The 12,606-nt window shown below is 34.3% G+C and overlaps 1 protein-coding gene across 7 annotated transcripts in view; it reads right to left on the bottom strand.

Annotated features, from left to right (window-relative positions):
* Supt3h (SPT3 homolog, SAGA and STAGA complex component) overlaps nucleotides 1–12,606 on the bottom strand; it is a 357,727-nt gene that overhangs the window by 196,045 nt on the left and 149,076 nt on the right. For all 7 annotated transcript variants that reach the window (XM_063238790.1, XM_063238789.1, XM_063238791.1 and 4 more), the window contains exon 3: nucleotides 1,129–1,213. In XM_063238790.1, coding sequence (XP_063094860.1) covers nucleotides 1,129–1,213 — 85 coding nt within the window. The remainder of the gene's footprint in view (nucleotides 1–1,128; nucleotides 1,214–12,606) is intronic.

Here is a 12,606-nt window from a genome sequence, read left to right as displayed (position 1 = left end):
TATGAATAAAAAATTAATGAGTGGAGATAAAGGAAAAGTTTTTCTTTTAAAAGATTTATAATTAATAAATACAAAAGGAAAGAAGGAAACAGAAGATCACCATGAGGATATATCATACTAGTAACTGACACACATATAATCCACTGATGATTGAAAAATTAATGGCAAAAATATTCAGGAAAAAGTCATAAAATATCTCCACTAATACACATGTGCCATAAAATTTAAAAATAGTAACTTGGGCTGGGGGATGTAGCTCAGAGTACTAACACCACACATAAGGCCCTGCATTCAGTCATCAGCATTAAAACTAATAAAAACGTGTCACTTTACAAGAGGGAAATTCAGCATATACCACTTTATAAATAAGTTATTAAGGTTAGTAACACAAATATGACATACCAACGTGAACCTTGGATATGATGCACTGAGAACGATCTGTCACTTCTGTGGTAATCTTGCCAAAATGTGTAATAAAGAAACATCTCACCATTAAGAACAGAAAAACACTACAAAATAATTGTCCAATATTTCTCAAAAAAGTTAAGATTACAAAGGAAAGGAAATACTGAAGAATTATCATTCGTAAGAGGAGATGACAAAGACTGGAAAACAAAATGTACCATGGTATCTTGGGTTGGGTCTTGGAAGAGTAATGGGATATTAAATGAGAAAACTGATGCAATTCAAGTAATGTGAGTAAATAGTACCATAAATGGTATATCCTGGTTTTGATAACTATAGTATGGATATATATGAAAATATCAGAAAAAAAAACTAATGGTTATCTGGAATTACAAATATCATTTGTGAAATTTTATCTGTAAGTCCAAAATTCAGAATGAAAAAAATTTCAAGTTCTAAAAAAACTATAGTGACAAAGTGCCAAGGGTCAGGGGTGGGAGAAGAGGTCTGATGGCACAAGGAATAGGGACTGGTTTTTCAAAGTGTGGAATGTCTATAACACGATTGTGTTGGTAAGTCATGTAACAAAAATGTACTTAAACCATAAGTACTGTTATATGTAAACTGTGTCTCACAAATTATATACAAAGAATTCAAGATATAATCATATTAAACTCATACTGAGTTGCAATCCCAGTAAAAGCAGATTATATATGCTCTTACCAGATTAATTAATTGAGTGTGTACCACATCTTCTACCAAAACTGCTGTTTCATGAAGAGGTCTCCTAGCATCACCTAACGAATACCTGTAAAAGAAGGGAGAAATTTTACACATCCCTACATTCAGTACAATAAGGAAGTCAAAAGATAAAGACACTTAATTCAATCAGGTTAACAGCAGTTATAAATTGTTCTTTCAATGTCTCCTCTACAGGCAGTAATTTTCAAAGATAAGTGCACGCTAAATCTTATTTAGTGTATTTTTAAAGCACATATACTGTATCAAAATGCAAATCCCCAGTACTGGGGGCGGGGGGGAATACAAAGTTACTGAGTAAAACAGTTGACTCCAAGATAAAACTACAAATTCAATTTACAACTCTAGCACAAAAATGTATTTTTATAAGTTTTTTATATTAAAAGTCTGTCAATGAAGAAGTTGATCTCAAACTTTTATGAGTAAGTACTTTTCTGCTAAAATTTTTATTAGCATACATGTTGTTACAGTTTGAATATGAAATGTCCCCCTAAAATCTCATGTGTGCAGAAGTGGGGCTTAGGGAAGGTGACTGGATCATGGAGCATTAATCTCAATCAGCGGGTTAATCAACCGTTCACTTCACAGGTGAATATGCTATTAGGAGTTGAGGCCTAGTCTGTAAAAAGGACAGGTTACTTGAGGACATGACTTAGAGAGGTACACTCTTTTCTCTAGCTTGCTTCTTCTTCCTTCACTCTCTGCTTTGTGACTGCCATGCAGTATGCAATTTTCCTTCATTAGCCCCTCTACCATACTGTTTCTGCCTTGGAGTCAGTCAACTATGGACTCAATCCACAAGGACAATGAACCAAAATAAATTCCTCCTCCTTTGCAGGTGTTACTATGTTGTCCCAACAACTAAAAAGTAACTAGCAGACACATAAGAATCCAAAATGAGCTATGCAGATACTTCATCAGGTATGTTATTAATGAGTAGTTTACTTTTTAGGATTGCTAGCTCTTTAGCTCTTCTCTGATGATTTTTCTTAGGTCACTTATACTACTCCCACTTCCTAGCAATACACACAAACATACACACAGAGCAAGTGAAATATTGTTTGGAAATTAGAAACAAAAACTTCTGCACATTGCCTTTTTGCTCTGCAATGTATGTAGTATTTGTAAGCCAATGTATATATTTTTTAAGACAAAGTCCACGATAATAAAATTTGTAAAGCCGTTAGAAGTAGCTGATACATATAAAATTGTTTTTCCCTTAAAGAACCTATTTTATCACTGTCTGATGTGTTGCCTGGCTTGTCCTGGGTCTAGTATCCATTTCTTTTATATACTGCCTCTATGCTTTTAATGTCACAGTCTCCACTGAAGGCCTCTCAGGAAACTCCTCAAAGGCCTATCTCGTCCTGCTGTTCTCGTGCAGAAACAGACACTTTCTTAGGAAGGCCTTTCACTCAGACAGATTTGACAAGCAGTAGGTCTTAAACCATCCTGTTGAACTTCACTTAATTAAATGATTTGTGAAGACGCTTAACCCACCCCGTTTTTTTACCACAAAGGATTGGTTTTATTCAATCCCAGGATCAATGTTCTCTGTGAGGATTATACAATCAACCGTAATTTCCTTGTTAAGTACATAGCAACAGCATTAAATAAAATCATATGAAGTTACACGCCTCATTCTGTACATTTACATTCAGATATAAGAGGATGTACACTATTTAAAAAACAACAGGTTACTGTTTCAAAAAGCTTGCAGAAATAATGGGCAACACTTTTGATACTGTTGTTTATTACAGATGTGCTCAAGATAACCCAAAATTGGGGGAGATTCTTTAAACAAATACTAAACAAACAAAAAAGATAAAGAGAAAACAAGCAAGTAAAACCAAAAAATGATCAGAGAGATATGTCCAAATCACAGAAACAAAATTTTATAAATATACACTGAATATGTCTATACATGTATTTTTTCTTTTTTTTATACATGTATTTTTAAAAAGCAGTAAAACCTCTTCTGTTTTTCCTTATACCACTTTTTAAAAAGGGATTTTAAAAGTTTAAAAACTAAACGAACCAGGTATTTGCTATTTTATATTCTCTCTTAACCTTCTATTTGACATCTTTGGAAAGTAGTCTATGCCAAGAAGCTCCCCAAATACTCATGTCTTCATAAATTCAATGGCATTATTTCACTTGCCAAATCTTTTTGCAAACCTCTACAGCCTGTGAGGCTTTATGTAGCTGATGATGTGTCCACAGAACCATCTTCCTTCCTCACATCCCCAAATATGAAGGACAATCAGTATAAGCTCTTTTAATAGCATAAGCTTCAAGGGAAAAAATGAGATAGCACATGGACTATATGTGCACTTCCAGTTCTTTTCAAATTACATAAATGCATATAATATTAGTTCAAACGCATAGCATAAAACACAAAAGACAAAGGAGATAAAAAAGCAGTATTTTAAAATAAATATTCTGTTTATGACATGAGAAAGTCTTTCTTTTCTCTCTAAAATATATTGTTACAAGCACAACCATCCTAATCTGCCTAGGACTTAAGAGGTTTTCCAAATTATTCTCTACCAAATAGACCAGTTGTAATTAGTACTAAAAGGTCATGAGGTACTTTTCATAAAAACAAGACAAGCCAGGAAATTGTTTAAGAAAATGAATAAATAATATATAAAATACATATTTACTTTCAAACAATTATCCTTTATTTTTCTAGTCCTATGGTCCCAAAGCAGAGGAATGAATAGCACCTAGGAGATCTCTTTCTTTGTCTAGAGTCAATGTTCTTCCAGGCTCTGAAGCTGAGGACAAAGCTCATAAACACTGGATGATGAGGAGTGGGTATACTGCTGACTTCACCTTGCAGTAACAGATTCAAACTCAAGGAACAAGAGCAGCCAGACATGCGAACCCAGAAAAAGTGATGCAGCTCACATAACAAACATCCAACAAGAGCATGACAACCCACCATGGCACATCACAGCCATCTATTACAAGGATGGGAAGGCAGTTCTGATGAAAAACTGGCATCCTGGAAGTGAAGATGATCTGGGTTCTAGGTCCCTTGGCCTAGTACCCGACAAGCACCTTTCTAGTACCTGAATTTCTCAACAACAGGACAGGATCAGATTCAACGACTTTAAAAGAGGCCTGTTTAGATGTTTGATTTTGATTTATTTATAAGCAACTACACATCTCTTAAATCTGAAAATCTGTCTCCATAACACTGAGTTAACACTACCACTAATTAAATCTTAATAAACTGCGTAACAATCATGAAAATGGGATTTTTTAAAACAGGTAACAATGAAATAAATGAATAAAAATAATCAGAAGACAAGAAAAAAAGAATGCAATTTCTAGTGTTGCACATGAAAACAGTCTGCTGTCCCTTAAGAAATTACAAATGAATCAGGAATGCCTTTAATCCTAGCATTCTGAGAGACTGAGGCAGGGAGCTTGAAAACTCAAGACCAATGTAGGCAGTTTAGTGAGACCTCACTGTCTCAAAAGAAAACATATAAAAAAGGCTAGGGATTTAGTTCAGTATAAAGGCTATCTAGATTCAATCCCAAGAAAGAAGGGGCGGTAGGTGGGGCATGATAGTGGGGTTAAGGAATTTTTTTTTTTAAATAAAGTAGATCCTATCATAGAAAATTCTTTCGATGTATTCAACAGGTCCACATTTGAATCTAAAACGCTTTTTAATTTTTCAAGCCATAAGAAAAAAACTGATCAAGTATTAGTTACAAAACCTTTAGAAAAATCCCATCTGCTCAAAGGATTAAAGCAGGGGGAACTGAATCACAGGTATAAGGACTATCTCAGCAATTTACTGAAACTCTCATCACATAAAAAAGGTTGCACGGCTTTATAGCTCAAATGGTAGAGAACCTTTGGGTTGAGCATCTAGTGAGAAGCGGGTTTTGGAAAGAAGGAGAAAAAGGTAATAATCTGTGACAAAGAGTCTGTTGGGCCAATCACCAAGAACATGAGGCAAACAAGGAGATCTGCTTTTGAAATGTCTAGGAATAACACAGTAAAGAAAAAAAAAGAGATGTTTCTTTACTACTAAGTATGTGTCTTGGATGCTAAGTTACTTTCAATACTTACCACAGGCTACAAATACTACCGTGGTTAAATTATTCTGGATGGTGTAGTTAAATAATTGCTGTGTGCTGTGAGCCAGTTAATTTTAGGGGGAGGAGGTCTTTGGGTTTTCTTGGACATTTTCCTATTCCAGGTAATTGACATTACTTAGGAATGGGCACTATGAGTTACAGCTTGGGGGATGAAGGTCTATGTAACTTTCTGTCTCTACAAGCAACTTAGTGCCTCTCCAAAGCACTTACCATTATATTTTCAATTACACTTTTATAGGTTAGCCATTGCTGCAATACCTAGGAATTTATACTGAGTAGCAGTCTATAGCCCTAGCATGTTCCTAGTCAGCTCATCTGGCCCTAGACAGCACATGAAACCACAGACATCAAGCTATTTGTATCATTCTCACCCAGTGTTTGTGAGACTACTTTATCCACTGGGATGGGGATTGGGGAAGTTTGCTTATGATATCACTTAAGGCACGCAAAGTCAATAAACATACACCAATTAACCTTCCTCCCCAATTTATACCTCTCACCATAGCAACTCTATGATTTTATCTACCTGCTTCACAAAGGAAAAAACAAATTCAGTTCAAAGTGGCTTTGTGAAAGCAAAATTCTCAATCAAAATATCAAATATCTACAACAAATTTCTGAGCAAGACAGCTTTCCAGCTTTCCTTGCCATTTGCTTGACTCCTCAACATTCATTTATTCATTACCCTTTTTACATTATATAAATTCATACATAATTTAAATAAACCGAGAATATTTGTAGAATTTTATCACAGTCACTAGTAAAAAATATAGATATAAAAAATTGTAAAACCATTTATGATGTAAAATAAGGCTAATGTGAAAAAACACACATATTAATTTATCTGTTTAAAGAAAATAAAAAAATAAGACCCAGTGACAGAAAATGTGAACACTTAAATCTTCTAAGTATTGATCAATATTTACCCAGTGATTATATACTGGCATCTTTACTCAGATGTCTTATATTCCTACAAAGCAAATATCCTATCTTCAAGCTAATGGATAGAAGCATAAAGCAAACGAGTCCAAATGATCGCTATTTGAGGAACAGGGAAGATAACAAATGAGACCTATAATAATCACTGACTGCCTGGTCACAGAAAGACTCGAGATTATGTAGCTCATTCCTTCTGTTTAAACAGATGGCAAACAAAGGTCAGAGATTTTAAAGAATCATCTCAAATTCACAAATCCAGTTGAGGGGGTAAGAAGTGGACTTTTAATTAATCCAAAATTCTTTCTGTACTAATACCATACTAAATGAAGAAAAAACTAAAAATTTAGATAATTTAGTGCTACATGGTGATTTATCAAAAAAAAAAGATTAACAAATTCATAGAAAGGAGGCTTGCTTCAATTACTTTGCATGACTACATTCTTTTTAGATTCTTAGAGAAAAAGCAATAACTTCAAAACAGTTATTTTAGTCCTTTAGGCCATTAAACATTCAATAAATCTCGGACTTTATTATCATATTTTTCACTGAAACTTGGTCTTTAAAAATCCTACTTTTCCAGAACACTAGAAGGTAATACATTACAACCACAATTACATCTTATATGAGACGGGGGTATAGCTCAGCAGCATGGCGCCTACTTGGCAAGCATGAGGTAATGAGTTTGATACCTGGTACCAAGAAAACAAACAAACAAAACCTCTTATACTTATTGAGACTTCTTTTTTTTTTTTTTTTTTTTTTTTTTTTTGTCTTTTTCCTTTTTTATCGGTACCAGGGATCGAACTCACGACTGCCTGCTTACAAGGCAGGCGCTTATGCCACTGAGCTAAATCCCCAGCCCCGAGACTTCTTGTCGGTATTATTTAAAACAAATTGTAGGGCTGAAGATGTACTTTAGTGGTACAGCACCAGCTCAGAATACTTGAGGCTCTGGGTTTGATCCTCAGTACAGCCATAAAATAAAAAAGTAGAAAGTATATATTCACCCACATTACATGCACCAGAAAATAAGAGAAATTCAAGAAACTTTGGAAGTGTATCTGAGCAGCACAGCTCAGCAGCACAGTTACTAGAGAGTTGCAAAGAGACAGGAAGACATTTTTTTAACTGTCAAATATTTAGAAAATTCACATTTATGTTCATTTTATATGGTTAATTATGTAGCAACACTGAGTGTCCAGGGGCAGAAGGTAGGGTGGGGTTGCGATTCTGTAGTTATAGGAGTTTGAGAAATGCCTTGTATTATTCTTAATACAAGTTACCATTTTTTAGTTCTCTGAGAGGTTCTACAGGTAAAGAAACTTGCTTTTCAATGTATTCATTGTTGATGCTATGATTTTTCTAAGTCTACCTAAATTATGTAGAATTGAAAATCAATTTCAGAAACAGTGACTTAAGAAAAAAACCCTAAATGACTTTGTTGAAGATTCAAAATATGTGTCAGCTTAAAATGTTAGAACTTAAAAAACAAGTTCCTCAGTTTTAAACAATGAGAAAATGGTGGTGGTGATAACAGTAAACATTTGAGCCTTTTAAAAACTCATTCAGCAAACATATATTAAAGGTCCACATCATATCAAGTACTGACTTTAACACCAATTGGGAATTTTTTAAAGTTCCTACAAACTGAAGGAATGAGTGATTTTTCTATTGTCCTGGCAGTTAAGCAGCTATCAAACTTTTTAAGGCATGACAAAGACATTCTAATTCCTTCCTCAAAGTCCCTCAGGAATGGCCTCATTCCAATAGACACACCTCTGAATATGGACTGTTTTCTACAGACAATGGCCACCTCCAGAAAGCCCCAGTGCCTAAACGCCATGTTGTCCCAGGCTCTGTAGATTAGCATTCTTCCCCACACAGAAACTGGACTTGACCAGTATACCTCTCCTTTATGATCAGCAATAAATTCAGCTTTTTCCCTTTCAGACATTAAACAATGATCTCATTTTTTACAGTGTTTGAGAAAGCCTGCTCTCACAAACCTACCAGCCTAATCCCCTAGCCTATTTTTCTCCTTTTAATTCTCTTCTTTATTTTTTATTCTGAAAGATTCCAAACCAACTGAGAAATTGAAAGAGTATGTTGAACAATTATAGATCTTACTAGTAAAATCACTAATTGTCAGCATGTTAGCACATTTGCACTTTCTCAAAAGAAAATACACACTTGCATCTTATCTGTTTTCCTTTCAGAAAACAAATCCTGATTATCAACCACTTACCATTCCAATTATTTAAATATAGAATGATTAAATTGCATATTTTTCATTAATTTTTATAATATAACAAGAAGTATATAAAAATGATAATTCCATCACATTTATTCAATAAAAAAATGACTGGTTGAAAGAACACCTGCCTGAGTGATGCTCTGGGTGAACTGTTAAGATGGTTAAGTGCTTTTGATATGCTAGGCATCATTTACAATTCTTAAAGATCCTATACTCCACTGTCACTATGCTTTCCCTGCCTCTTAGAAGGATATTACTTACATTATGCAAAATTCTGTTTTTTTGCCTTTCATACAGTAGACTTAGTTCTGTCCTGAAGCCAGATGCAATAATAAATCCTAATGTTGGGTCAAATGGAACCTCCTACCCCAGCTTGTTTGAGGCATCTCCACACTGATTTCTATAGTAGTTGCACCAGTCTATACTCCTGCCAACAGTGGAGAAGGGTTCTCTTTTCCCCAGAACCTCTCAGCATTTGTTATTGGTTGATTTCATGATAATAGCCATTCTTACTAGGGTGGGATGGAATCCAGTACTGTTTTAACTTGCATCTCTCTAATAACCAATGACGTTGAACGTTTTTTCATATATTTATTTGTTATTTGTACTTCTTCATCTGAGAAGTGTGCATTCATCTCAGATGCCCATTTTTGGATTTTTCGATCTTCAAATTTCAGAGGTCTGATTTATTTTTAATTTCTTTCTATGCTCTAGACAATAGTCTTCTGAGGGACAGTGGACTAAAATTTTTCCTCACTCTGTGGGATGGCTTGGTGATTTCTTTTGCTGTGTAAAAGCTTTTTAACAGGATGAAATCCCACTTGTTGATTCTTTGTATTATTTCCCACTTAATTGTTTTTTTGTTTGTTTGTTTGTTTGTTTTTGTCTTTTTCCTTTTTATCGGTACCAGGGATCGAACTCATGACTGCCTGCTGGCAGGCGCTTATGCCGCTGAGCTAAACCCCCAGCCCCTTAATTGGGGTTTTATTCATAAAGTCTTTGCCTACACCTCTGCCTTCAAGAGTTCTAGCTATTCTCTGTTCCAGAAAATTTAGTGTTTGTTTTAATATTGGAAGAATTAAAAACATCATACTATAGGCAATATATGTGCACCCATACTTACAGCAGCCCAATGTATAACAACTTAATCTGGGAAACAACCCAAATGCCTATCAACTGAGGAATGGGTAAAAAAAGATGTGTTTTTATGCAATGTAATACTACTCAATCACAAAGAAGGATAAAACTGGGACATTTCTAGGTGAACAGATGATCTTAAGGGCATAATCTTAAATGACTTTTTTTTTTTTTTTTTTTTTTTTTTGGTACCGGGGATTGAACTCACGATCTTGCGATTGCAAGGCAGGCACTTACGCCACTGAGCTAAATCCCTGGTCCGCATAATCTTAAATGAATAAATAAGACACACATGCAAATATCACTTTGTCTCCATGGTGTGAGAAACTGAAAGAGTAAATAAGGACCGAAATATACAATAGGAAGAAATTATTCAAAAGGAAAGAGGAACTAGAAGGAGAAAGGGGGAAAGGAAGAAAAAGAGGGGAAAAAAAACAATAAACAAAGGACAAAATGGAAACAAAGTTTTGTAAAGAAGGTAGAAAAGGAGAGTCACTGGGAAGAGGACTGGGAAAAAAAGATGAATCACTCATAACATATATGCGTACAAACTCCCTATGATGAATATGACCACTATGTATATCTAAAATGTACCAATAAAGGTATAAAAGTTTTAAAAAATAAGTCTTACTAAGAGGCCTTCAAAAATAAAGTCTAGCTTCAAAACATTTTTATATTTTTCTTTCCTAAACAGTATTCTGAATTAGCTTGAGATACTGTTTACATACCTAAAAAATTCAGTTGCTTAAGGTACACAATTCAATGACTTTTAATAAATTTTGAGTTGTACAATTACCATCACAATCCATTCTTAGAATATTTCCATTATTCCCAAATAATGCCTCATACCATTTAGAGTAAATCCCCATTGTCATTCCAACAAGACAAACCACTAATCTACTAGAAAAAAATTAAGCATTTCCTTAAAAATTAACAATTCTCTATTTTTTATAATGGAGGTCTCCTTGTAAATGACACAATACTGGGAAGTTTCTTCCAACTAATGCCATTTTCAATTTTCACTGGAAGAAAAATAGTTCAAGATCTATTTGCTTCTATACTGAGGTTCTGTCAAAGTTTTTATTTGTAGGGGAATAAGTTCCCAAGCTGTTAATAAATGAGCAAAAGAAATAAATAGCTCTAACCTAAATACTGAACACATGATAGGCCTAATATAAAGCCCTGTTGCAAAGAGATACTTCCGAAGCAGCAGATCTTTGTTAATACTTTAAGCGCTGAGAACAGATGAGACAGCTTTCAAGTTTTTACGAAACTTAAAATTTCCATCTTATGGGGCTGGGGATTTAACTCAGCGGCATAAGCGCCTGCCTTGCAAGCAGGCGGTCATGAGTTCGATCCCCGGCACCGATAAAAATGAAAAAGACAAAAAAAAAAAAAAAAAAAAAGAAAGAAAGAAAGAAAGAAAGAAAATTTCCATCTTATCCATATGGGTATCAGGAGATTATGCTAAGTATCTTGCTTAACTTTAATACTACAAAAAGGGAAATATTTTTACTTTAATATGGAATTGAGAACTCATGCACAAATCCCTAATAATTATAAATTCCAGAATTTTTCTTGAGATGGGTGTCAAGTTTAGATAGTGAATCAGGGATCCTATTTTTGAAAATAAACAAACTTATGGCCAAATTGTAACTTTACTAGTATCACCACTGCACATAATCTCTCTTCTAATTGAATTCAATGCCTCTGATTCTACTATAATCTCAGATCACAATCAGTGCTCCCCCATACTGTGGACATTTAGTGAGCACACAAAACTAGAAAAAGCTAGGAGGTTAAAATTTTAAGGCATTTGGAAGTTGCCTGTCAGATGAGAAAAATAATCTATAATTCATGTGAGTTGTGAACACAATATTAACAGGACAAAAACAAAACCTGCAGCAATTTTGGTCAACGATACAGGATAACATTAGGTTATACATTATAAAAAACCAGGTCTGGGACTCAATGAGCAAATGTACTAGAAATATCGGATGTATCCTTTGAAATCCTACTATTTTCCCATGTAGATATAACAGAACTTCAAAAAGGCAAATGGAAAAAGGCCATGTCTTTTCTCCAACAAGCCCATAAATTGCCCATAAAAGTGCTCCATACATTTTTTACTTCTGTTTGCCTCTGACTAGAAAACTTTATTGTACCCCTTTCATTATCTGTTCAATACTGTCTTGTTCAATCTGTCTTGATCAAATGTCTCAACCTTTCATGAAATCCTCTCTAACTTCTATCCTAAAAAGAACATTTTTTACAAGCTTATTTATAACAATATATAACTACATTAATGTAAGCTGTGATGGTCGAAATCTAGTCTTTTTCACTTGTACTGCTTGTGTCCCACACATAATGAGAATAAATGTTTAATGATTGAAATGTTGAAAGCGATCAAAAGTTTATTAGACTTGGTATGCATCTGGGTAAAATTATTCAAGAAGGGCTGGTGATTTAGCTCAGCAGCATAAGTGCCTGCCTTGCAAGCGCGAGGTCATGAGTTCCATCCCTGGTACCAAAAAAAAAAGCTATCAAGAATACTTTTGTGTTGCTAAGGATGGAATCCAACACTTTTAGCATGCTTAGCAAAACACTCTACCACTAAGCTATATCCATACCGGAATGACATATTTCTTGAAGCAAAAATATTAAAAAAGAAAAATGAGCCTAAAAGGAAATAAGATTTAAAAACAGTATAACAATAGTAATAATGATAGTAGTGATGAGGAAAATGACAAACCAACAGCTATTCATAATATATACAAGATTTTTGTTTGGTAGGTGCTACCAAACTTACTATATCAAAACAACTCAATGAGGTAGGTACTACTATTTTTTTCATTGCTATTCTTGATGAAGTTAACTAGTTTACCAAAGGCCACATATTAATGAACAGTAGAAGTGGGATTTCAACTCTCACCAGTTTGATAAAATCTAAACATTCAAACTGCTGAGTACTTTAGAATATTGTCTTTCATA

The sequence above is a fragment of the Cavia porcellus genome, unplaced genomic scaffold, assembly GCF_034190915.1.
Source record: "Cavia porcellus strain 051 isolate PalLab524CR breed Dunkin Hartley unplaced genomic scaffold, mCavPor4.1 scaffold_28, whole genome shotgun sequence".
Lineage (NCBI taxonomy): Eukaryota > Metazoa > Chordata > Mammalia > Rodentia > Caviidae > Cavia > Cavia porcellus.
This window is presented reverse-complemented; position numbering and strand designations above follow the sequence as displayed.